We start from the raw sequence: 27,757 nt of genomic DNA, 5'->3' as shown, positions 1-27,757 counted from the left end.
CCTCAAGCTAATTTGGAGGCAACTTTGAATAGAGCAGTTTTGGTTGAGTGAGAAAGCAAGGATAATGTGGAACTTGAGAGCGTGGGAGCCTGAAAGGATGCTGGTACCTTCGATGGAAATAGGGAAATTCAGAAAAGGGGAGGGTTTTGAGGAGAAAGATGGGGTAATTGAAACACACCCATTCCCACCTCACTACTCACTCTTTTCTACTAAAAAAAAAAAAAACCTGTATGTGTTGGAGACTTTTACTAGTTACTACCTTAAAGTACAGAGCCTGCCCCTTTTAGAACACCAGTAGGAGCCATGAAGTAATCCAGGGGAGCTGAGGATTAAGGAGGCTGAGAATAAAGAGGGGCAAGGAACTGCACCAGCACAGACTCTGTGGCTGCTTGGTCTGAGTAGGACTGAACACTCCCTGGGTCTCACAAACCAAGGCAGTCACAGGGAAGATCAGCAGGGGGAGGAGGAAGAATGGAAGAGGGCTGAAAGGGGGTGGCATCGTTGTTCTAGAGATCAGTTTGTGATTGGCTATGGGGAGAGGAGAATGAAATTTAACCCATTTTCTCTCATATACTCTTGGGGTCAAGCCAATCTTTCTTGAGATAATTTTCTGACTTCCACTTTGGAGATGACAATATTAGAGAGTACCCTGTTTAACCTACAGATGTTCATTGAATGCCTTCTCCAGGGAACCTTCCTTTACTACTCTGGCCTGTAGTGGTTATTTCTTCTTTAATATCTTCTACCTCCTACCTATTATTTTTTTTTAATTCAGTATTTTCTCCACAACTAGACTATAGGTCACTCAAGGGCAGTAATTGTACTCTATATGGTTCCTGCTTCATCTCCTCATTGTATAAATAGGGACCTTCAACTTATCTTCAACAAATTTTTGAAAATGAGTTCAAACAGTTTATTTATTGTTTGTACCATTCGTTGTAAAGGATTAGCTGAGATACTAGGCTTTGCTGATGGCATCAGTTTTGGGGGTCATAAGTTCTTTTTTGGATCAGGTGCAGAGGTCCCTAGCTTTGGCTTCAAGGTTTTCTTCTTTATTAACCTTCAATGGGAGGCACAGATCCCCCTTGGCCTTCTTGATGCCTGAGCCTGCTTAGATCTCTATTATGTTTAGAGCTTTACTCAACTCAAGGCTTAGTGACCTGCTCCCATTCTTTCGCCCTTACCAAAATGACTAAGTGACCTGTTCTATAACACCCACTTCCCCAGGCAGGATATATATTTATAAGAGAAAAAAGAAAATTAATCCAGAAATAGTGCATTGTAGGGTAAGTAGAAATATGTTAAATATATTTCTTCTTGGCCTGATTGATGGATTTCTATGTTATTAAAGTGCCAAAAGTTGCCCTGACTCATTTTAAAACTAGCAGGATTCCTTTTCTGGTGGAAGTCCATGTACCTCTTTCTTCCCATCCCTAGATTCTGATTTCAGAGTTTAAATTGTTCTGATTTCAGAATGCCACCTTTCGTTTAGAATTCACCTCATATGGGTATCTTAGACCTAGCTGATTCACTCTTTTATAAACTCAAGGTTACTTTTACCCAGTAAGTAGTTTCCTTTTTACTGACAAATATTAGTGATACACTCATATCCCTGGCTAGAATTACTCACTTTCCTTTCCCCTGCAACACGAAAAAGAGAACAAGATACAAATACAGAATAATAAACTCATATATTTAAAAATATATTATACCACCACTCCAGAGTACATAATAAGGAGTCCATCTATCACAGAGGTACATTACTTTGTGTTGTTAATTGTCCTATCTCCCCAGATAGGTAGCTTCAGCTCCTTGAGGTCAGAGACTACTAGTCTTAAATTCCTTGTATTCTTCTCTATTCCTCACAGTGCCTAGCACAGCCTGCATGTTTAGTAAATAGCTATTGATCCACCGGTTGATTGCTTAGAGATTTGTGGCCTAGGCTAAGAGGCAAGGATTTGACTAGCATCATATACTAAGTAAGTGACCAAGGAGGTAATGGAGGCCAGCACTTAGATCCCTCAAGGTTACACAGGTATTAAGTGTCAAAGCTAGGAGTGGAGTCCATGTTTTTTGACATCAAACCTCTTTCTACCACCCTACTCTGCTTTATTCTTCTAGTCTCTCCCACTTTAAACACAGAAGATAAAGAGGTCTTTTAGAAATAGCCTGGGTTGGAAACTTTCCAAATATCTGTGGAAAAAAAAATGTCAGACTGGTAGGATTGTTGTGATGACAGATACTTCATTCCAGAGGCCTTGTGAAACCTAGTCCTGTCTCTTCCTCTCTCATCCTCCCACAACAAGTGCTGGGTAATTCCTGGATAGGATATACAAGAATATACCAGAAAGGTGCTTCTAAACTAAAGGTTCATTCCCCTGGGTGACCTGGGGTCCCAGTCTGCTGAAGAGGTCATTGCCATACAGAGATTCCCATTGTGTAGCCTTTTCCTTTTGCTCAGACAGCCAGGGGACTAAAGAAAGAGCCCCTGGAACAGAACGCTCTTTGAACTGTGGACATGGACAATGCTGGAGAAAGGAAAAAAATGGTGCATTAGATTCTGTAGTATGGGGATTCTGATTTTCCCAGAAAGAAGTTATGCTCCTAGAGTCTACATTTCCCTCTAGAGCTGGCTAGCAGTGAGCTTTATTGACAGCCACACATAATGCTCTTCTAACAGCTTTTCTTTTTCTCTCTCTCCTAAATGCATGAAAAGAAGCCTGATACAGAATTGGAAAATTTCAGATTTCCTTATGGGTATTGAAGCTCCATGTGTTATTAAAAAGGGAAATTGTCTTACAATGAGGAATCAGGGAATTCCCTATCTCTTCTCTAGGGAATTTCAGATCTGCAGGAACAAAAAGAGGACCAAGACAGAGAGAAAGAGATAGGGATGAGATAGAGAGAGGGGAGGAAAATGAGGGGATAGGGAGATTTGTGAGGAAAGTAGTGTGTTATTATTTCTACTTTATAGGCAGAGAAGCTGAGACTGATGGTGTTTAAGTGACTCGTCTGTGGTCATCTATCACTATTCTTCCATCTGGAAGGGATTTGATGGAACTGGGAGGGGGCAGAGAACAGAAAATATATAAAAACAAGTCAACAAGTATTTACTAAGTACCTACTATGTGCCAGGTTAAGCACAAACCCCAGGTCCTCCTCTTGAAGAACTTGAAGTCTAAAATGTCAAAAAGAGGAGGAAGGACCCTCAAACACAAAACATACTATTACCACTACTGCTATTATTATTTTGGTGGGAAACAGTAGGTTCAGGATTTGGATCTTTGATTTCATCAGTGTGAACTCAGTGTAGAAACTCCCTGAGCTGAATGAATATCTTCTGTGATTTACAGTTTCAGATAGTGGTCTAGGAGTATTGGGAACCATGGTCATTCAGAGAGTATGGAGCAGAGATAGGCACTGGAACCCACATCTTCCCGACTCCAAGTCTGCTCTGTATCCTTTAATCCACATTGCCTCTCTGCTACTATGAACTAATAATGATAATAGAAACAAGAGATATAACACTTCAGGTCTACAAAGCATATTCCTGGCAGCAATCCCTAGATATGTGTCAGAATATCGAAGGTCAATAGAACATAGAACAGAGACTGTCAGAACTAGAAAGAACCTTGAGAAACTGAATGTTAGTGCTGGGAGAGCTGGGAAAGCACATAAAGAAAACCATGTCCAGCAAAAACAAATTTTAGACAGGAAATCAATGGGAATGAATGTTTACCCATTGTCACACAGCCAGTTAACCACAAAATAAGAACTAGGTGGTGTAGTGGATAGAAACTTGAAGTTGGAATTCATTTTCATGAGTTGAAAGCTGTCCTCCAACACTTACTAGCTGTGTGACCCTGGGCAAGTCACTTAACCCTGTTTGCCTCAATCTCAATTGTATAATGAACTGAAGCAGGAAATGGCAAACCACTCATTTCTCTGCCAAGAAAACTCCAAATTGGATCATGGAGAGTTGGACACAACTGAAAAATGACTTAAACAACAAAAGGACTAGAAATTCCATGCTCCTCTCGGAACTTATGAGAATTTTTTTCTTATCACTGCTCAAGAGGTCCCCCTGGTAGCTACTCACATAAGGAGGCAATTGTCAAAAGTCAAGCCCTGAACCCAAATTTCCTAATTCCAAGGCCAGCACTCTTGATCTGCGATACTGTCTTTCCTCATAAATCTATGCCATCTTCAGACCTAATTAATTCTGTGAGTGGCACTATCATCTACATATTCTCCTATGTTTGGGACCTTGACAAGATCTTCAACTCTACCCTCTTCCTCATTTTTCATATCACATTTCATTAGTTAGGTAGCTACATAGCACAATGGATAGAGCATTGGGTTGGAGTCATGAAGACCCAAGTTGGTATCCTGCCTCCTACCCTTAGAGGTGGGATACTTGGCATGCAACTTATAACCTCTCAGCCTCAGTTTCTTTATCTATAAATAAGGATAATAATGAATTATTGTGAGGAGCAAATAGGATAACATATGGAAAGCCCCATGTAAACCTTAAAGTGCTATATAAATGTTGGCTAATGTTATAATTAAATCCAATCAGTTACTAAGTTCTCTAGTCCTTCACAACATCTCACATCCATGATCTTCTCTATGTTTGCTGCTGTTACCCTAGTATAAGGTGCCCTTATTACCCTCTAGTACTATTGAAGTAGTCTTTTAATAGACCTTCCTGCCTCCACTTACTCAGTTCTACTCAGTTCTTCATCCTGCCATCAGAATAAACTTCCATATATACAGATCTACTCAAGATACTCCTTTGCTTAAAAATCTTCTTTTATATTCTATTGCCTAATGAAGTTTAAACTTTCAAATGACATTCAAGAACCTTCCATGATCTGGTTGGTACTGTGACTTTCTGGACTCATAGTATTCTCCTCCATGTATTTTTCACTCCATCCCACCTACATGACTTTCTGACCCTTCAACATGTCCAGTACTTTACCATCTCTATACCTTTGCTCATACTATTCCCTATGCCTACACCACCACCACCACCACCACCAATCCCTATGCCTAGAATGTTGTCCCTTCCCCTCTTGCCTGTTTAATTTCTACCCATCCTTTAAAGACTATGGTCATTGTCTAATTTATACTGGACAACAACTTTTTATTGTTGATATCACTATTGTTGTGGCATTTTAAAAGCAGGTGAATAAACAAGAAATTCTTAATAACCTGATAAAGAAGAACCTATAATAATATCATTTCCTTCATGAAACCTGATTTCCCCTTCACAACCTTCCTCTCCCTAACTCACATCTGTATTTGCACCTTACTCACATAGTGCTTGGCCTTCTTCCTCTCTTTAACATGCTCATCTTGTACTAGCATGAGTTAAATATATTTATCTATGTTTGTATCTTCTCCTACTAGATTATAAGCTCCAAGAGGGCATGAATAGGGTCTTATCTAACTTTATGCCTAGTACAATGCATTTCCTCTCCCCCCTTCCCCTCATCTCCTTGCTCCTTCTGTCCTCTGTAGTTCAGACAGGCTGAAAGAAGTTTGTTATTCAGGATGAAATGGGAACATTACTCACTTCTGACAGCAAATGAACAAATCAACGCAGCTAGAGAGTACCAAGGGAGGGTAGGAGGAATATTATTGTCCGGCCACCTACCCTTAGCTATGGTGTTACTCTCTCCCAGAAGCCATATGTTAAAAAAACATTCGCTTCACCTTGCTGTCCCTACACAGCAAGCTCTCCCTAGCTCTGACCAAGGTCAGCTGTTCACACGCCAAGAGACTGGGTGTGTGCAATTGGTGACCCCAAAGCATCTTTTGCTTTATGTACAATGTGATTCTGAGAGTCAGTGAAGGTTACTTCTGCCTGCCACAAGGTTGTTAGACTACTTTTTTTTTTTAGTATGTGCAAAACATCATGTGAGAAGGGCTCTGCGTTGGTGTGGAATTTTATTTTCTTCCTGAGGGAGGAGAGGTATGTGGAGGAGCCACAGACATCCCTTTCTCTGCCTTACATTCATCAACTTTTGGGTATTCTGTCCAGTCTGAATCTGCCAGGCTGACTGGCTGGCTGTCTGCTTGCAAGAAGCCAAGCATTCCTACCGAGAACTCGAGTATCACGTTCAGGGACGCTGCCATAAGTTCTAATTGATTGGCACTATCCAAAGGCATGCACCCTACAGAAACAGCCCCTACCTTGAACCCTATTTCCACCCCCAGCCCCTCAGCCTGGAGCTTTGTCCTGGGAAGGAAGGTACAGGATGTCGGCATATACATTTAATAGCTAGACATCTTCCTATTTTTAGTAGGAGGTTTACTCACCCATCGCAGCTGATGATCTAAAAAATGAGATAGCACAGAGTAGCCGAGCTCTAAACGTGAGGTTCCGTCCCCTGGAGCTACCAAGCTGCGAAGAAGGAGAATATTTTTATAGCTTGCTAAAGCCAGGCAGCTCACAGCTCCCTCTAACTCCCTTCTCTATCTCCTCTCCCCTCTCTGGCCCCCACCCCCACCCTTTCTTTCTCCCTCTCTCCCTCCTCCTCTCTCTCCCTCTTTTTTCTGTCTCTCAGTCTTTCTCTTGGTGACCCTGATCTCTGAACTAATTCAATCCCCTCTAATTACTTAATCCTTCTATTGTAGATTGTATCCCTCCTGTTCAGATGTCATTGGCAGAAATGGAAACACCATTTTCTCCTTGGGCCAGGAGAGAATCTGAAACGAATTTGAACATAATTTCCATGAGGTTTACAACTATTCTCCATCGAGGCAAGACAAATGTGAAAGATACGTACACATTTAACCATTCAGGTCAGCTTTTGCTTTGCATTGGCGTCTCAGCCTCTTGGTAGGTTTGTGAAGAGTGTACAGCAGCATTGTTGAAGAGGATGCTGACATTTCAGATTTTTTTTTTTCCAGGAGTCAGGGATTCAGAGAGATTCACAAAACTCCCTGCATATGAGGCCCCTGCTGGGCCATGTGTGGGGCTCTTGTCGGATGATATCAGGGATTCCTTAGGCAATTCACTTAAGCTCTGTGCCTCAGTTTTCTTGTCTGTAAAATGAAGGGGCTGTACAGACTCACTGGCCTCTGAGATTTCTTATAGCTCTCAAGTTATTGTCCTACATACAGTGTAGCTGATGATTCTGCTAAGGGAGGCTATACTTGGTCCCTTGGTTGTGTTTTGGCTGGACTTTCACCATTAAGTGGATCAAGCAGAGTCTTGTTTAGACAGACTCCCCTCTCTAACCCCCAAAGGATCCCTGAGAATGCTCAGAATTTGGGTAGGAAGAAGCCCCTTTTCCTAAGCACCTACCAAATCAATTAATCAATCAAAATATATTTATTGAACTCTCCTAGTTAGTCAAGCAGTGGAGAGAGCACTGGAGTAGAACTGGGTGCTAGCCTGGACTCTGCTTATACTAGCTGTTTGACTTGGGCAAGTCATTTCATTTCTTTGAGTCTTAGTTTCCCCTTCTATAAAATGGAGATAATCATAAAATAACAGTTATAATAATATTGATAATATAATAGTTACAATAATAATAGTTGTTTTACCTACTTACATTTAGGTGTTGTTGTAAGGGTCATATTTGACAGTTCATGTAAAGGGCTTAGCAGCTGCAAAAGGTAAAATCAATGTAAGCTATTGTGATGGTGATTATGAGGATTGTGACGATGTGCCCTTTCTACAAGCATTTCTCAAATGCATAGACACTGTGCCAGGGGTTGGAGATAGAAAGACAAAAATGAAATAGTCTCTCCCCTCAAAGAGCTTATATTCTTCTATGCTCTTGGGGGATATATTTGAAACAACTAAGGGTACTCTGGTTAGTAGCCAATCTTCTTTCCTCTCAATCAGGATCTTCAAGACAGTTGGTTGCCACTTATATTCTGCCTGCCTGCTATTAGGTCAACTTGGGCTCTCCCATAGGTACAGAGGCATTCATATGCCCACAAGTCAAATCACGGAACCCTTCCACTTACCAAAGGCAGCTGGTGGTGCAGTGGATAGAACAGCAGGCCTGAAGTCAAGAAGATCCAAGTTAAACTCTGACCTCAGACACTTACTAGATGTAAGGCCTTGGGTAAGTCACTTAACCTCAGTTTCTACAACTATTATCTAAGATGGGGATAATAATAGCACCTACTTCCCAGAGTTGTTGCGAGGATCAGTTGAGATAATGCTTGGCCCAGTGACTGGTACCACGAACTAGGTACTTAAATGCTTGTTTCCTTCCTTATTCTCATTTAGCCATTCCTTCCTTCCCATCATAGATACCATTCAAATGCCCTAAAGCTGGTAGCAATATTTGAATAAGGAGTTTAATTTGAAAAGCAGATGTTACTGGGTGGAAGACACACTATTCATTCCATCGAATTCCAAAGGCAGAAATTGTTTCTAGGCTGCAGTCCATCTGTCATTTAGACTAGGGCTGATCTTTTGTTTGTTTGTTTTAGACTTCCCTCTCCCTGTGAAACTGAGGATACACATCTTTAACTGAAGACTAGTGTACAAAATACCATAGAAATTGCTATGATTCTTAGGTTGTCAGCTGAATGAGGAAACAGGAACATAGAATACTAGCTTTAGAATCCTGAAAGTGATACTCTCTAGGATCTGGAACTTTACCGTGCTTTGATCATCTCTAACCCCACCATCAAAATGTGGCACAGTTAAACTGCCACCCAGGCTAAAAATCTGCATGGCACTGCCTGACTCTCCAAAGCCCAGCTCCAGTGTGGTGAGGGGACAGGTCCTGGGTTCTCTCTGTCTCTCTAGTTGCCTCTCTTTTACTACCTTCAAAATTTGTGTTTTCAAGACATGAGCTCTCATTCTCATTCCCTTCAAGGTCCCTGGTCCCACCCTGCTTTTTGCCAAGGAAGTTTTATTGATTGCTCCATGCTACTGCTTCTCACTCTGGCTGGGGGGAGTATAGTGATATCTCCTGCTGGATGAAAAAAAAAAGTAAGGTTCTTCCCTTAGAAATCTATATCTAGGAAGGCAGGACCACTATGCCAAAACAACAATAAACAAAATAGCATTGTCTTTCAACCTTATATGCTTATTTTTAAAAGTGCTAATTTGTGCTAACCCATAAATTGGAGAATTAGATTATAGAGACTGAGGTAATGACAAGGAAGCCTAATGTAGAGGATTGGGAGTCTCCTTTGGAGTCAGGAAGACTAGTGTTCAAATCCTAGAGTGGATACATACTGGCTATATGACATTTGTCATTCTGGCTCATCTACGACTATGATATTAGAGTCCAAATGTGGTCGCTTTCCTTGATGGTAAAATTTTTTTTAATGGGGGAAAAAACCTTTACAGATCATTTTACTTTTATCTCTTTATCTTGTCTTTTTCCCAGTTTTACTCTTAAATGATTTTGGAATGACTTTGTTTAGTTGAGTCTGTCATTGGTGTACAGTCATATTTTGCCCCAGTTTGTTTGGGCAAAAAAATAAAAATTAACACAAAATTAGAAAAAAATTTAAAAATGACAAACACATAAGGTGGACAATTAAAAAAATTCCAACCTGACCTATTTAAATAAGCTATTGATGCTGAAATTTGGGGAATGGATAGAAGAATGGACACAGAATAAAACCACTTTCTCAAAAACATTTAACTGATATAAATCAGTTGATAGACTGAGAAAAAAAGTATGGGAACTGTCATAGCTAGAATTCATTCAGTCTCCTTGCCTAGAGTAGAGATATGATAGCCAAAGAAAAAACCCACTTAGAATATAAATTATTGGGTAAAATCTAAGGGGGAAAGATGTTGGAAGATCTTAGCAGTATTGCTTTGAAAAGGGTCAAAATACAATGGGGGTGAGGGGAGAAAGAAGCTTAATTTAAATTTAGTGAGAGACAACTTAAAATATGGTTTGAGGAGACTGAGACCTTGAGAAATGAACTGATTTGCCCAAAGTCATACAGATATCAAATGGAAGATGTAGGTTTAAAAATATATCCTCTGATATATTATAACATAGTGGGAAGATTAGTAGATTTGAATTTCTAGCCCCAACTTACCTTTCTATCCATTTTATATATTATTTCTTTTCCTATACTCTACAATCCATCCAAATTGGCTTCTTGCTGTTGCACATGACACTCCATCTTCTATCCCTATTGCTTTGCACTGACTCACTCCAGCTTGGAATGCACTCTGCTTTGTCCTTCAGAACACTTTGTTTCCTTTAAATCTCAGGACAAGCATTACCCTTTACGTGAATCTTCTCCTGAGTCCCTAGCTCCTAGTATCTCCTTCCCTAAAATTACCTTGTTTTTATTTTGGAAATATTTTCATCCTCAAATATTCAATCCTCAGATTTGTAGTAATCTAATCAATTTGGGAACTCCCTTTAACAGTGCAGAGAACATCGCTTGCCCACACTGCATGAATCTAATCTATGTTTTCTCCAAAGTTCACTATGCTAAAAAGAGACCAAGTCAGAAAAAAAGTAAGAAGTGAAACTCTACTTGTAAATCTGAAGTTTCATATCTGAGGACTTAGCAGATGAATTATAGTAATAATGACATGTTTGTCTTGTGCTTTCCAGTAGACAGAAACTTTCCAATTAGAATACAAATTCTTTGAATCCAGGGACTGTTTCACTTTTGTTTTTGAATCTTCAGCCATTTGGTAGCTGGGATTAGTATGGAGAACATAGTGGTCATTTAATAAACATGTACCGATTGATTGGTTTCCTTGAAACAGATTTGTGACGCAGGTAGTAAAACTGTTATCCCCATTTGGCAGATGAGGAAATTGAGAGTCAGAGATGTTAAGTGGATCACCCCTAGTCCCACAGCTAAAGAAATGTCTGATGTGGGATTGGAGCCTGGAGTCTCCTAACTGGAAAGCAAGTATCCACAGAGTGATGAATAAGAAAAATTTTGCAAAGAGCTTATACAAAAAAGAAGCATGTGCAGCTTGGTTTTTATGGGTATTATGTCTTAATAGGAAGGGATTTTTAGCCTCATGCAAGGAGGAATTCACTAGCTAGCAAGCAAAGCAGAAATGTTGCAAAAATAAATGAGTAGAATTTACAGTAAAAATTGTTGAGGTTACTCAATTGCAGATGCCAAGGCAAGACCTTGCAACACAGTAAGAAATTATGAAATGTGATTTACAAGCAGAAAAGTATAGAGCTAAAGGATTACCAAGAGTGAAATGGAAAGAAAATGAGCTACAAAATCAATATAGAGGGTAATGTGCTGACTTGAAAAAGAGACAAACTGAGTTACACATGCAGACCAAAGGAACTGTGGGAGCCTCCTTGAGAGAGAGTCACAATATACAAAATACATACAAAGAGGTGTTTACTATTTATATGTATTTGTGTATGCTGTTTCTCTGAATAGGATGTAAATTCCTTGAGGGAAGGACCCTTTTATGTTTGTCCTTATATCTCTCATAGGGCATCCAGGTGGCACAATGAATAAAGTAGTGGAGTCAGGAAGACTCATCTTCCTGAGTTCAAATCTGACCTTAGACACTTACAAGCTGATTGACCCTGGGCAAATCACTTAACTCTGTTTGCCTCAGTTTCTTCATCTGTAAAATGAGCTGGAGAAAGAAATGGCAAACCACTGTAGTGTCTCTGCCAAGAAAACTCCAAATCGGGTCACAGAGAGTTAGACATGACTGAAATGACTGAACAACAAAACTGTCCCTAGTACCTAGCACAGAACCTGGCACAGAATACTACTTAATAAATGCTTGCTGATTGATTGATTGGTCTGCCAGGAGGACAGCAGAAGAGTTACTTATCATAGAGGCAACCCTCTATTTTGTGGCGGTGTAGTTAATTGACCTAACTAATGTTCCTGAAAATCCAACACCAGGAAGAATTACTAGGGGACCTCTACTTAAAAGAAGAAATATACAAGATCCTTGTTCTATTGCTAATTGTAAGGCTCCAGCAAAAGGAACGGATAAGGAGCAGGGATAATGACCCAGATAGCCAGACTAGTAATGTTAAGTGATAAGAAAGCTTTGAGATCTTGTTGGAATTGGAAAATGAAGAGAATATTGAGTCTGGAATTGTCAGGAGGGTAGAGGCATGTGCTTTCCTGGTGGAGGTGCCCCCATCACAGGAGGAGAAGTGAACCAAGAAAGAGCTTCAAGAATTCAAAAGGAGCTCATCTAGAAGGCAAAAGTCAAAGGTGATAAAGGAGAGAATATAAAACCGATTGGAAGAGAAAGGCCATTCAACCAGCAAAAAGAGGTAGAGGACCTCTTCCATCTGAAAGCAATTGTCCAAAGGCTTAGGTTTTTGTTTTTTAGTACTGGCAATAGGAAAGTAGAGTTCAATAATTACAGTCAACCTATATTTAGTGCTTAAAGATTTGCAAAGCACCTTATCTTACATATATTATCTCTTTTGATCTTCAGAACAATCCTGTGAGGTAGGTGCTATTATCATCTCTCTTTTACAGACAAAGAAGCTGATACTGGCTGCAGTTATGAACCATAATTTAAACTCACCATCTTTTAAAATTTAAAAAAATATTACTTTATTTTGCCCCCAATTTAACATGTAAAAACAAACGTTTTGAGTTCCAAATTCTATCCCTGTCTCCTCTCCCCCCTCCCTGAGATGGTAAGCAATCTGATATGAGTTATACATTTCCCATAATGTAAAACATTTCCATTTTAGTTGTTTTATGCAAGAAAACTCAGACAAAAAGTGAAAAATAGTACACCTAGATCTGTAGTTAGATGATATCAGTTCTTTCTTTGGAGGCAGATAGCATTTTTCATCATGAGTCCTTCGGCATTGTCTTGCATCATTGAAACTAGTTAAGTCACTCGCAGTTTTTCATTGTACAATATTGCTGTTACTGTGTACAGTTTCCTGATTCATCTCACTTCACTCTGTATCAGTTCATTAAGTCTTTCCACTTTTTTCTAAAATCATCCAGTTTGTGATTTCTTATAGCACAGTAATATTCCATTGCAATCATATACCATAACTTATTCAGTCATTCCTCAAATGATGGGCATTCCCTCAATTTCTAATTCTTTACAACCACAGAAAAAGCTGCTATAAATATTTTTGTACATGTGGGCTCTTTTCCATTTTTTATGATCCTTTGGGGATACAGTCCTAGAAGTGGTATTGCTGGGTCAAAGGATATGCAGTTTTGTAGCCCTTTGGGCATAGTTCCAAAATTACTCTCCAGAATGGTTGGATCAATTCATAGCTCTACCAAAAATGCATAAATGTCACAGCTTTCCACATGACCTCCAGCATTTATCATTTCCCTTTTTTTTGGTTGTATTTGCCAATCTGATGGATGTGAGAAGGGTGAGAAGACTCAGGTATTCTTGATTCCAAGTTCATTTCTCTATCTGCTATTACCTCAATGAAAGCATCCAAGGAAATTTATCAAATGACTTCTTGGAAACCTGTGGAAGAGACAGATCTCCTTAATGAAGTATGGGGGATTTCTAGTCATTTTCAAGTTTAATTTTTGTAGCTGTTGGAATCCTGGTTCACATGAGAAAGGAAGTTAGAAAATAAACTGGAGAACCAAATATTGGGATTTTATCTACCTTTCTCTGTGGGACTTGGTATTACCCTCTGGAAAATGAATAATTTGGTATTCTAAGTGGCATTTTGGATGTGACCAGTTTAAATTCTTTAGGAGACAAAAGATTCATGAGTTTTGAGATAATAATATAAATGAATGTAAAATGAATTACTATCATTTGGTGTAATGAACAGAGTTCAAAACTTAGGGTCAGGAAGATCTGGTTACAAATATGCCATGGCTATTGACTGTTTGACAATAGACAATCACTTAATCTCTCTGAGCTTTGGTTTCCTCATCTATAAAATGGGAACATTCCTACTTACCTCAAAGGGTTTTTGTGGAGGTCAAATAAGAATCATAGAATTTGAAAACTGGAAGAGTCTTTAGTGGTCATCTAAGTAAACTCATATATAAACTCATATACAAAAAGTATTTCTCCTCTACCAGAGGAGTGATGGTCCATCCTCTGCTTGAAGACTCTTCAAAGAAGCTGGTTTCACTTTCAGATGACTCTAATTGTTAGGAAGATTTTTCTTTTTGGCTTCCACATCATCCTACTGCCTCATATTAAGTGAATAGTCCACTCGAACCCTTAGGTCTTTTTTTGAACAATTGTGGTCTAGCTGCTCCACCCCAATCTTATATTCATGAGGCTGAATTTTTCTGCTCAAGTCTGAGACAACATCTATCCCTACTGAATTTCATTTCATTAGACTCAGCCCAATGCTCCAGCAAAGATGCATTTTGGATCCTCACTGTCCTATACTCTGTTAGCCATTCCTCACAGCTTTGTATCATTTGCAGATTTAATGTACCCAAATCAGTAATTAAATATTCAACAGTATAGGGCCAACCACAGATCCCTGGGGTTCTTCACTGGGGAGAGAACTCCTGCCATATTGATATCAAATCATTAACATTTGAATCTGGCCATCCAAATAATTCAAAATCTGTCTGTATAATTGCTTAATCCATACCAGCCCTAACCACAAGAACAAAGTATAAAATACTTTATCAAAACCTTTGCTAAAGTCAACAGAAACTGTACCCACAGCATTCCTCTTGTCTTCTACTACAGTCATACTATCAAAAAGAGGAATGAGGTTAGTCTGGCATGACCTGCCTGCCCTACTTGGCATGCCTGGCATGAAACTGTACTTGCTCCTTGTAATCATCAAGTCCCTTTCTAGGTATTTGGTGATTTGGCAACCATCTCTTTGATAGCCTTTCTAGAATTTTCTCTGCAATGGAAGCCAAGCTCATTGACCTATAGTAGGCAGATTTTTCTCTATTTTCTGAAATCAGTATAGCACTTGCTCTTTTCCAGTCCTATGGTACCTTTCCAATTTTCCATCATCTTTCAAATAACACCGACAGTGCTTTAGTAATTACATTTGCCATTTCTTTCAGAATCCAAGAACATAGTTCCTCTAAGCCAGGTGATCTGAATTCTTCAGGGAGAGTTGGTTGTTCCTTTGTTACCTCTTATTTATCTTGGCTATCAACTTCTTGTTTAGCCATTTTTCTTTATCATTTCAGTTTCCAATTTCAAGTTTCTTTTTGGATGAAGCAGAAACAAGAAGAATTAATCAACTCAATTTTTTCTCTGCTATCAATTATCATTATCCCATCAACCTCATGAAAAGGTCCTACCACTTCTTTTTTCCTCCTTTTTCTCTGAATAGAGTTGAAAAAAAAACCAAAACAACAACTCCTTTTTGCTGTCCTTAGCTTTGCTGGCTAGCCTCAGCTCATTCTTTACATGATTTCTATAGGACTACTCCATACCTTTCACCTGGACTGCCTTTCATTTTCTGCACATTTCTTTTTGTGCCCCTTTCCCAAAAGAATTTCTTTCACTCTCTTTGGGATCCATATTCTCTTTCTGCGCATTCTAAACCCTCATTCTCTGATTCATGACCCCTGTAATTATAGGATCTCTCTATTTTCTCTGTATTCTTCATGCAATTAAAGTTTCCAAGGTATCCATTCTAGCTTCCCTCTCTAGGAGCATTCTACCCCTTATCCCATGGATTCCTCTTTTCCATTGTGCCTCATTCCCAGAAAAAAAGTGAATTATTATAGGTATTATAAAGGACACTGCTCCATAGTAAGGCCCCATTCCCTATCACATCTCTGATTATGAAGCCCACCACTGAATCTATACTCTCTCTTTACCTTTTGAGTCTATGCTCTCCACTCCCTCTATTCCCTGTGTCAGTTACCTTCAGGGGTTCCAACTACTCCAATCCCAATGTAGGATGAGTAGACTTTTCAAGCACCAAATTCCCTCAGATTTCCCTCAAAGTAAAGTCCTCATTTCCTTCCCTAGACTATCTCTCTTCACCCATAGGTGCATTCATCAGTGGAACTTCTTTCTACAACCAAAAAAAAGGCCTCCTTCATTTCTTTGCCCTTTCAAAAATTTCCCCCTCCTCTTCACCTTTTCCCCTGTAAGCTCTCCTGATTTCTGAAGCCACAGAGGTCACATTTTCATCATTGCTTTGATTTTACCCTGGTACATCACCCACTTCTCTCTATCCCCTTGCTCTTGTTCCCCCTTCCATATGCTCGCCCATGCTGAAATGTAGCTCCCCCCCCCAAAAGTTGATTCAACGGTAGACAAGGTATCTCCAGGTTCTGCTCATAATACCACCTATCTACTTCTTCACTTTTACCTCTACCAGGTTTCTACCTTCACCCCTGTTGCTTTGTGTATATTTAGAAAGAGTTCTCTGTCATCACTTTGTTGCTGTTACTGTCCTTGCCTGCCACATTTATTCATTCCTCCTGCATTTCTGTTTTTTGGGATGTTTGAGAAGCAAATCTTAAGTTCTGGTCCTCTTTCTACAAATGTTTCAAACTCTTTTTTAGTATTAAATGTCCATCTTTTTTTCATGTGTAGTTAAGCTCAGATTTTCATGGTAGGTCATCTTGGGTTGTATCCTGAGCTCAATCACCCTTCAGAACACATCATTCAATTCCTTCCTATATTTTCCAGTGGGTAAAGAACAATCTTGTACTATCTGAATGTCCTTTCCTTTGTATTTGAAGGCATTTCTACTGATTACTTGCAGAACTTGTTTCTGAATTGAATTGTTATGTCTCTTGAGGTTTGCAGCCTTGTTTTTTTTTTCTTTTTTTTGGAGTCAAAATGTGAAGTTTTTCAATTGGAATTTCATTTACTGTGTTCAGAGTTCTATCATTTCCTTCATTATGGCCTTAACATTTTTTGCGTATGTGGAGAAGTATTAGGCTACCTACCAAACTGAAGGTCTACTGAGCCATTGTGCTGATGTCATTGTTGTAGCCTGTCAGATCTGAACAGTCTATGCAAGAAAATTGAACTGCTTCCATTTCAATTGTCTTAGATTCTGAAGATCACCTGGCCAGAAAAGGTGCCAGAGGTCCTTTCTTGAGCTGAATTGCCAAGCATTCAAACTCTATTGTAGAAAACACAACTTTAATGGATTAGCCATGTTGTTCAAATGCCAAATGTATGTTTGCCTAAAAGATATTTATAGAGAACTTACATAAAGCAGGTGCTCATGTGGTGGTCATAGAAGGATTACAAGGATGCTCAAGGTCTCTCTGAAGAACAATGGTATTGATTGTGAGACATGGAAGCTACTGGAACAGGATTGTTTAGCATGGCATGCCTACATCAAAGAAGGTGCTGTACTCTATGAGTAAAGCATAATTGCAGTAGCTCAAAAGAAATGTGACATGACCAAAGAGACATCTTCCTCTCAAATGTTCAGATGGATGATCTGATCCTGATCTGTGGTAGAGCCTTCTGATCTCATATTGGACAAATTTCAATAGCTGGGATCCTGGGTTTCCAAGGAATTGGAAAGAAAAATAGAGGGGACCAAAATGTGAGGGTGAGTTTTGTTATAAACTTGTGTTATGTCCTTGGGTCTGTTAGTGAAACCTTGTTATAGGTAGTGTGGAAGGTGGGGGAGGAGTACTGAATGAGCTCAAGGTTAGCAGAAGTTAGTTCACAGATTTCTTTAAAAATTTATTTATTTAACTTTTAACATTCATTTTCATAAAATTTTGGGTTCCAAATTTTGTCCCCATTTGTCCCCTCCTCCCACCCCAAAACACCGAGCATTCTGATTTCCCCTATCACCAATCTGCTCTCTCTTCTATCATCCCACCCTTCCCTTGTCCCCATTTTCTCTTTTGTCCTGTAGGGACAGATAACTTTCTATACCCCATTACCTGTATTTCTTGTTTCCTAGTAGCAAGAACAGTACTCGACAGTTGTTCCGAAATCTTTGAGTTCCAACTTCTCTTCATTCCTCCCTCCCTGCCCATTTCCTTTGGAAGGCAAGCAATTCAATATAGGCCATATCTGTGTAGTTTTGCAAATGACTTCCATAATAGTTGTGTTGTGTAAGACTAAGTATAATTCCCTCCATCCTATCCTGCCCCCCATTGCTTCTATTCTCTCTTTTGATCCTGTCCCTCCCCAAGAGTGTTGACTTCAAATTGCTCCCTTCTCCCATTGCCCTCCCTTCCATCATCCCCCCCACCCTGCTTATCCCCTTCTCCCCCACTTTTCTGTATTGTAAGATAGGTTTTCATACCAAAATGAGTGTGCATTTTATTTCTTCCTTTAGTGGAATGTGATGAGAGTAAACTTCATGTTTTTCTCTCACCTCCCCTCTTTTTCCCTCCACTAAAATGTCTTTTGCCTGTCTCTTTTATGAGAGATAATTTGCCCCATTCCATTTCTCTCTTTCTCCTCCCAATATATTTCTCTCTCACCCCTTAATTTCATTTTTTAAAGATATGATCTCATCCTATTCCATTCACTCTGTGCTCTCTGTCTGTGTGTGTGTCTGTGTGTATGTAATCCCACCAACTACCCAGATACTGAAAAGTTTCAAGAGTTACAAATATTGTCTTTCCATGTAGGAATACAAACAGTTCAACTTGAGTAAAGTCCCTTATGACTTCTCTTTGCTGTTTACCTTTTCATGGTTCTCTTCATTCTTGTGTTTGAAGGTCAAATTTTCTTTTCAGCTTTGGTCTTTTCATCAAGAATGCTTGAAAGTCCTCTATTTCACTGAAAGACCATTTTTTCCCCTGAAGTATTATACTCAGTTTTGCTGGGTAGGTGATTCTTGGTTTTAGTCCTAGTTCCTTTGACTCCTGGAATATCCTATTCCACGCCTTCTATCCCTTAATGTAGAAGCTGCTAGATCTTGTGTTATCCTGATTGTATTTCCACAGTACTTGAATTGTTTCTTTCTAGCTGCTTGCAATATTTTCTCCTTGACCAGGGAACTCTGGAATTTGGCCACAATGTTTCTAGGAGTTTCTCTTTTTGGATCTCTTTCAGGCAGTGATCGGTGCATTCCTTGAATACTTATTTTGCCCTCTGGTTCTAGAATATCAGGGAAGTTTTCCTTGATAATTTCATGAAAGATGATGTCTAGGCTCTTTTTTTGATCATGGCTTTCAGGTAGTCCCATAATTTTTAAATTGTCTCTCCTGGATCTATTTTCCAGGTCAGTTGTTTTTCCAATGAGATATTTCACATTATCTTCCATTTTTTCATTGTTTTGGTTTTGTTTTGTGATTTCTTGGTTTCTCATAAAGTCATTAGCCTCCATCTGTTCCATTCTAATTTTGAAAGAACTATTTTCTTCAGTGAGCTTTTGAACCTCCTTTTCCATTTGGCTAATTCTCCTTTTGAAGGCATTCTTCTCCTCATTGGCTTTTTGAACCTGTTTTGCCAATTGAATTAGTCTATTTTTCAAGATGTTATTTTCTTCAGCATTTTCTTGGGGTCTCCTTAGCAAGGTGTGTTGACCTGCTTTTCATGCTTTTCTTTCATCTCTCTCATTTCTCTTCCCAGTTTTTCTTCCACCTCTCTAACTTGATTTTCAAAATCCTTTTTGAGCTCTTCCATGGCCTGAGCCCACTGAATATTTATTTTGGATGATTGGGATACAGAAGCCTTGATTTCTATATCTTTCCCTGATGGTAAGCATTGTTTTTCCTCATTCGAGAGGATGGGAGGAGATATCTGTTCACCAAGAAAGTAACCTTCTATGGTCTTATTTTTTTTTCCCTTTTCTGGGCATTTTTCCAGCCAGTTACTTGACTTCTGAGTGTCCTCTCCACACCTACCACCCTCTGCCTAGCTAGTGCTTGGGGTCTGAGATTCAAATGCTGCTTCCCAGCTTCAGGACTTTTGGCGGGGGCGGGGCTGCTATTCAGGGTGCAATTAAGTTCAGGTGCTCAGGTGGGGGCAGGGACGCCTCACAAGGCTCAGTTCCCTCAGGGGTTTTATGTGGAGACCTTCAACAATGGATCTAAGCTCCTGCCTGCTTTGGGAGCCCCTATCCTCTGCTGCTTCTGCTGCTGCTGCCTCCCGAGGGGGCCTGAGTTACGTAGACACCCCGCTCCCCTCTAGGCCAGCCAAAGAGACTCTCTCACTGACCTTTGCCGCCTGTGGGTGGAGGGACCTGCGTGGCTGCTGGAGATTCTGTCCCTGAAGCCTGCTCAGATCTACTCCTCTTGGTTCTGTGAGGCCAAGACAGGGCTGGGCACTGCGCTGGGTCCGGGGTGTGATGGACCTTTTGTGTCAGTTTTTCAGGGCTCTCTGGAACAGAAATCTCCTCCACTCCATTCTTCTATGGCTTCTGCTGCTCCAGAATTTGTTGGGAGTTCTTCTTTACAGATATTTTATGGGCTGTGGGTTCGGAGCTAGCATACGTGTATCTTTCTACTCTGCCATCTTCCACAGTTTTTTTTTTTAACTTTCTTTTGTATTCTGGGTCCCAGAATCATGGTCTAAGACCATAGAGACAATTGAAGTTACTTTATCTTTGATGCATAATTTGTTTTGGAGAGGTTTTGGACAGTGGACCAGAGAAAATGTTGAATCTTCCATCTTGTTCTCCATATGACTCAAGAGTAGTTTAGTTAGTTCCTACACAACCATTTGATATTTTCAGACAAATTCCATTTTCCTCCCTTAGAATGAACTCTTAATGGTTTCACTCTTGAGCATCTCTCATCTAGGCTCATTTGCCCTGAAGTGTTTTATTCTATGAGATCCTACCTTTATTTCCTCTGAATTCTTTGAAATCTCTCCTCAAATCAAGAGTATATGTTAGACTACACTCTTTTTTCCTCTCTTCTCTCACCAGATCTAAGATGGAGTGGCCAACTTGATGTGTATAAGGTGGCTTGAGATATGCTGGCTATGTGACTCTGGGCAAGAGACTTAACTTCCCAATGACTCAAGCAACATAAGACTACAAATTGTACTAGTGTTCTCTCACCTATTGGCCCATTTGAATGAAATTAGAGGTCTTAACCAAGAAGAAAAAGAAAGATACTCAATAATTGTTTTTATTTTCATGGTCTCTGATTATTAGCGATCTTAAATGCTTTTTTTTAATTTAGTTTTTTAGTGAACAAAAATCTTGTTTTCCCTCTCTATCATCTCTCCCCAATGGAAAAAGCAAAAGCAAACCATTGTAACAAATATATGTAAGTCAAGCAAAACAACTTCCTGAACTGGCCACGTCTGAGCATGCATGTCTCAATCTGCACACTGAGTCTATCACTTCTTTATCAGGAGCTAGGTAGCTTTTGTTCATCACTGACCCTTTGGTACCACAGTTGGTTACTGTATTTTGATTAGAGTTCTTAAGTTTGTCTAAGTTTCTTGTCTTTAGAATGCTGTTATTATATAAATTGTTCTCCTGGTTTTGCTTGCTCTACTCTGTGCCAATTCACATGAACCTTTCCAGTATTCTTATTTTACTACTTAAAAAAATGCAACCAACATGGAATGCCCAGAGTATATTTTATACATGAAATATTTCATATATGGAATATTTTATACATGGGTAAGCTAGACATGCACCTGACTACAATAAGGTTAAGGATTTGAAAGTAATAATTTGTTTTTTATATTTTAATTGCAAGTTTTTTATTTCACATATTTTATGTTAATAAGTTCTTAAACTTAGGAACACAAGTTTTGGATAATATTATTTGTTTTGGAGAGCACATTAGAGAACATCAGAAAGGCTATTCTGTTAACAGTTAGGAAATGCAACAATACTTTTAGCACCTGGAATATCATATATATGTATATATGTATACACACATGTGTGTATATATACGTGTGTGTGTGTGTGTGTGTGTGTGTGTGTGTGTGTGTGTGTGTGTGTGTATATATGAGATTGGGGAGTGAGGATAAGATCTTTTTTGAGGATCTACGTGATCTGATTGGTTTATAAAGTGAAACAGTATTATAAGTTTTAGATAACTGTTTATATTCGATATAGACCATGGAAAAACTTTAGAGTTTTCCCATTTTACTTTATTTTATTGATTTTCTTCTGGGTCTAGACAATAGTAAGTCATTGAAAAATCTTTGAAAAACATTTAGTTGGCTAAAGGGGCCATATAGTAGGTGCCGATTGTAAACCAAACCCAAATCAATTCAACAAACATTTATTAATGGCTTTCAATGTGCAAAGTATTAGGGCAGTTTGGTGGTACTGTGGATAAAGTGCCAGGCCTGGAAACAGGAAGATTAATCTTCCTGAATTCAAATCTGGCCTCAAATGCTTACTAGCTGTGTGATCCTGAGCAAGTCACTTAACCCTGTTTGCCTCAGTTTACTTAATCTGTAAAATGAGCTGGAGAAGGAAAGCCCCAAAATGGGACCACAGAGTCAGATATGAATGAAAAATGACTAAACAACAACAAAAATGTGTAAAACACTCTTCTAGGCTTTAGGGATACAAAGACAAATTGAAAAACAGTTTCCAACCTCAATGAGCTTGCATTATACAGGAGGGGGATTACTATATACATATTGTACATACATACATACACACACACACACACACACACACACACTGGTTTAATGGAAGCTTGAAGTCGGTTTACCTTTATTGGCAGAACCATTTCTACTTTATGCTCCTCTCATGTAGATAATATATTTTGAATATATATTATAGATACATAGGTACATGAATAATTCTTGTATTTTCTTATGCTTTCCTAAAGAATCTCTACATGCTTCAGATATTTTGCCAGAAGTATTGCTCTTTTCAAAGGATAAGAATAATCAGCTAAATGTATAGGCCCTATGTCTATGAAGAAATAGGCTATGGTGTAAATAAATGATGAAGCTAGGGCAAGGATACATGTGATTCTCATGATATAAGTTTGTTCTGGATTACAAGAATTTATTGAACATAAACAATGTTATCAAAATCACTGCCTGCTATATGCCCTGTTCATGGTATTAGATCCATTAAAGGTAAAAAGTAACCTCTTTTTAGACATAATTAAAAAAATTGCCCCCCAGATTTCATTTTACAGAAAAATTCTAACCATATTCAATTCAATAATTATTTATTTAGCACCTACTGCATACAAGGCATTTTGCCAGGCTTGGATACAAAATGAAAAACCAAAAGAAGAATGTACATTATGTATGGATATGTATGGGCTCTGGGTAAGATGCTGTCATGATCCCTTTGATTCTAGGGTTAATTGGTATCTTTTTCTCTGAGGCTATTTGGAATTAGTGTACATCCCCTTGAACGCTGGAAAATGGGGCATATGAAAATTAGGCATTGTTGCAATTGGAGGGGACCTAGGGTTCTGTACAGAGGCATTTTGGTATGAACATTAGGGTTAGAAATTCCCCTCCAAATTGGACTTGAAGACCAGATAGCTTCTCACTTTGAATGTGGTACATGGGTCCTGAAAATAACTTTGGGCTATGTTAGATCCAGGAGATTTTTAAGGCCCCTGCTGCTGAAGAGAGCTAAAGCAAGTATTTATTTCAAAGTTTGCAAAAGTAATTGAAAATATCTTTGCTACTAAGAAATAACCTAAAAGTTTAGGTTTCATAAGAAAGATTATAGGATGAAAACAATGTGAAACAGTTGATTGAAGGTGTATCAGTGTTACAAAACTGGGGATTTTGAAATTATTTCTTTTCACAGAATAGTAAGATTACAAAACATCTTTTTGATGGTGGTTTTTATTTGGGGTAGCCTATTTATTGGCCAGTGCCTATGATGAACTTTATGATTCAAGGTATCATTGGCATGGGAATGTTTGCCTGGAGAAGTAAGGCTATCTGATGAGCCAAGGCACGTATAAGATATGAGATCTCATGCTGAAACCAAGAGTGTAACTCCCATCGTGGGAGATCTTTCTAAATAGAAGAAACATATGCACAATTACCATTTATCTACTTGGAGTATGTGGGGGATGGTGTGGGGAGGGATATAATTCCTCACACTTCTCTCAGTTGGTTTTAGTCAAATCAAAATCATAGAATCTCAGAAACTGAAGGAATCCCAGAAGCTAAATCCAATGCATACCTGAAAAAAAAATTCCCTTACAACACACCTCATAGGCAATCAGGTGGTCTTTGCTTAAAAATCTTCAAGGAGTTCCTTCTCCAATTAGCTCATTTTATTTTTGGATAGTTTTAATTGGAAAGAAAATTTTCCTGTGATTTAGCTTAAATTTGCTTCTTTACATCTACCTATTTCTTCTTGTTTTTCTCTTTGGGGCTAATCAGAGCAAGTTTGTATTCTCAACTGTGTTGCAACCTTTCAAATGTCTTTGCATCTCTTGCACCTGTTTGTATACGCTAGGCATTTCATAAATGTTTTTTAATTGAATTGAAATGAAATACTTAAAGACAGCTACCGAAATAGCCTTAAGTTTTTCTTTTCCTATTTAAGCACTCCTACTTCCTTCAATCAATTTAATATGGCATGAAGCTTCTCATTATGGTTGACTCCTCTGGGTGCTCTCTAGTTTATAAATGTCCTACTGAAAATGTGCCTCTTAACCATACTTCAGAGCTAGCATTTATATGTCACTTTAAGGGTCACAAAGCACTTTATGTATATTATCTCATTGATCCACACAACAGCCCTGTGAAGTAGGTGTTATTGTCACCTTCATTTTAGAGGTGAGGAAGCTGAGTCCAGGAGAGGTTAAGTGACTCATCTAGAGTCACATAGCTATTAAATTTCCAAATTGGGATTTGAACTCAGCTCTTTCTAATTTTGAATCCTGAACTCTATTTACTATGCCACCTTGTTGTTTCAGATGTGGTCTTACCAGGGCAAAGTGCGATCATTTCCCTAGGCTTGAACATTATAGCTTCCTTAAGGCATCCTGAGATTGAGTTGAATTGCTTGGCTGCCATATCTCACTGTTGACTCACACTGAATTTGCAGACCACTAAAACCCCTAGATCTTTTTCAAACTGCTCTCAAACCACTACTACTACATCTTATACTTGTGAGGTAGATTTCTGAACCCAAATATGAAACTATAGATTTATTTCTATTGAATTTTATCTTCTTTGACTCAGTCCAATGGTTTAGACCAGTCATATTTAAAAATGGAAACAAAGAAATAAACAAACAACAACAATGAATAGCATTCTTAGTTCCCAAGCTGTCCAAAAACAGGCAATGGACCAGATTTGGCTCAGGGGACACAGCTTACCAGCCCTGTTAGTCTATCATAACCATTGAATTGTGACTGTCATCTGGCATGTTAACTCTCCATATCTGCTCTATGTTATCCGCACATTAAATCAGCATACCATTATGCCTTTATCCAAGTCACCAGTAAAGATGTTAAATAGCACAGCCCAATTTAGTCTTTGTAGTAGACTTTTTTCCAGGTTGACTATTCTACCAATCCCTAATTTACTTCATTGTATCTAGCTGATACACATCTAGTTGACCCACTACTTCCTACCTTATCTGAAACACTAGCATGAGAGGTAAATATGTATCTACAGCATTTCTGTCATATACCTAAATAGCAGCAGCATCAAAAATAAAATAAGTTGGTTTGGCAGGATGTGTTCCTTTTCTTGATCTTTTACTTTTAGTAACAGGTTCCAGAGTTTTGCCTGGAATTGAGCTCAAGCTCACTAATCTATAGTTTGTATACTCCTCTGAAAATCAGGGCAGTATTTACCCTTCTCCAATACTTTAGCACCATTACCTTTCTCTAGCTTCGGTTAAGCATCACTGACTCTGGCTCAGGCTTCATTTTTCAGTTCTTTCAATACTATAGAATGCAGTTAACTTGGGTCGTGTGGTTTCTACTCACTGAGGACTACTCAAAGCTCTCTTACTGTCTCTCAGATTATCTAGGATATCAACTCCTTGTTAATCAATTGTTTAATCTTTCTAGGCCAAAGATCATTCTCTTTGGAATGGAAAAACCAGAAACAAAATTAGAATTGAGTTGTTTCAGCTATGCTCTATTGTCGTTCATCCATTCTCACTTGTCAACTATCAGCTCAAGGATTTAATTCACCATGCATCTACCATATGCCAGGCATGGAACTAGCTTTTGAGGGTACAGACAAGTACAAAATCATCCCTGTGCTCAACGGGGTTACACTTTTTTGGAAAGATACACTTCGACCTCTCTGACTTTGTTTCCTCATCTCTGGAATGGGGACAATGATATTTTATATCAGGGGTTCCAAATCTTTTTTGTTATTATGGATCCCTGTAGAAATTTGGTGAAGCCTATGGGCCGCTTTTCAAAATAATGTTTTTAAGTGTATAAAATAAAATACATAGGATTAAAAGGGAAATTGATTATGTTAAAATCAAGTTACCAAATATTTTTAAGGACCCCAGGTTCAGAACTTCTACTACTGAGTTGTTGTGAGGCTGAAATGAAATGAGCTATGTAGAAAAGCTTTGAATACTGTAGAATGCTGAAAAAAAATGTAATGAACTAGTTTATTAATCAATCAACCCAGGTTCATTGATCACTTTTGATATGTTCAGACCTGTGCTGTTAGAGGCTATGCCAGAGCTGAGAGTCCTCATTCTGAATACCATATCTCATTATTGAGGATGACTAGAAAGCATTTCGTGTGAAAACAAAACAAAACAAAACAAAGCAAAAAGCACCTGGGGGTTTTAGACCAGAAGATCAATATGAGTCAGTAGTATGAAATGTCAATGCAAAAAAAAAAAAGCTACTGTGATATTGGTCTTATTAATAGAGTGGTAGGAGAGGAATGATAGTCCTGTTAGAGTTGGCTCTGTTCAGATTACAGCTGATCTTGAATAAGTTATGTTATATCTACTCCCGGAAAGAATATTTTTGAAGGGTCATTGCTTAATGATGATAAAAATAACAAGGATTTTGTTTTTCTTTTCTTTTTTTTCCAATGGGAGATGGAAGAGAAAAGAAATAGATTTTTATTAATCAAAACACATTAAGTTTTTTAAAAGAAGAAATGTAAAGTGCATTCTGAGATGAACAACGAAATGAGGAAGAGACTAGGAAGATAGACAAAGACTGACAAAAGAAGTTAGGTTTTATTTTTTTAGTCTGTAGACAAGAAAATGTGTGCGTGTGTGTGTGTGCGCAAGTGCATGCACACATGTGCACGTGTGTCAGAGGCAGAAGTAGGACCAATGGGTGAGAGTTACAGAGAAGTGAATAATTTTGGTTCAATTTAAGGAGGAACTCCTATGAGTTAGATCTATCCATTAATGGAATGGGTTATCTCAAGAGCTAGTCATTCATTCAGTCACTTAGTCAAGAGGCATTCATTAAGTACTTACTTTATACCAGGTATTGTGTTAAATGCTGGTGAGAAAAAGAAAAGCAAAAACATAGTTTAAAAAATGTATATGTATGATATATGCAGTACGTAAGTGGAGAGTAATCTCTGGAGGATGGCTAGTCCTTTATAATAGTAGCGAGCTTTTCAATAGTAATTCAGTGTTTGAGAGATGATTTACAAATGTTATTTTATTTCATCCTCACAGTAATGTAGGTGTAAAGCATGTACAATTATTATCCTCATTTGACAGATGAAGAAACTGAGACTGAGAGAGGTTAAATGGATCACACAGTTAGTAAATGTCTGATTTAGGATTTGAACTCATGTCTCTAAGTTCCAGAGTCCTATTCACTGTGACATCTACCTTCTTCATACTTGGAGGTCTTTAAACAGAAGCTAGATGTCTACTTTGGAGCTGTGTTCTAGACTGGATATATGCTTTAGGTAGGAGTTTGACCAGATGGTGTATTAATTCCATTCTCTCTTTGAGATTCTATGATCTTACTGGATAGAGAGAGTAGAAGAAATAGAGATAGATTTGAATTTGTGGTGCCTCTGTCTTCT

General features: G+C 38.6%; 2 protein-coding genes across 7 annotated transcripts in view; one reads left to right on the top strand and one right to left on the bottom strand.

The window, feature by feature from the left end:
- Positions 1 to 7,651, bottom strand: part of LOC140517081 (rap1 GTPase-GDP dissociation stimulator 1-like) — a 73,614-nt gene extending 65,963 nt beyond the window's left edge. For 3 of the 6 annotated variants that reach the window (XM_072627971.1, XM_072627969.1, XM_072627972.1), the window contains exons 1-4: positions 7,566 to 7,651; positions 6,795 to 7,053; positions 6,625 to 6,714; positions 6,325 to 6,409 (exon numbers count right to left, since the gene is read on the bottom strand). Coding sequence is in view for 5 of the 6 variants with exons in the window: in XM_072627969.1 (XP_072484070.1) it covers positions 6,325 to 6,328 (4 nt within the window). In the remaining variant the exon portion in view is untranslated. The remainder of the gene's footprint in view (positions 1 to 6,324; positions 6,410 to 6,624; positions 6,715 to 6,794; positions 7,054 to 7,565) is intronic. The other 3 variants (XM_072627968.1, XM_072627973.1, XM_072627970.1) reach the window with 2 other exon arrangements.
- Positions 7,652 to 7,709: 58 nt separating this feature from the next.
- SH2D4B (SH2 domain containing 4B) overlaps positions 7,710 to 27,757 on the top strand; it is a 253,263-nt gene continuing 233,215 nt past the window's right edge. Inside the window, exon 1 of the mRNA XM_072627975.1 lies at positions 7,710 to 8,087. The gene's annotated coding sequence lies outside the window, so the exon portion shown is untranslated. The remainder of the gene's footprint in view (positions 8,088 to 27,757) is intronic.

Source organism: Notamacropus eugenii, chromosome 1, assembly GCF_028372415.1.
Source record: "Notamacropus eugenii isolate mMacEug1 chromosome 1, mMacEug1.pri_v2, whole genome shotgun sequence".
NCBI classification, from domain to species: Eukaryota; Metazoa; Chordata; class Mammalia; order Diprotodontia; family Macropodidae; genus Notamacropus; species Notamacropus eugenii.
The sequence above is the reverse complement of the archived record's forward strand: the minus strand, read 5'-3'. Positions and strand labels throughout refer to the sequence as shown.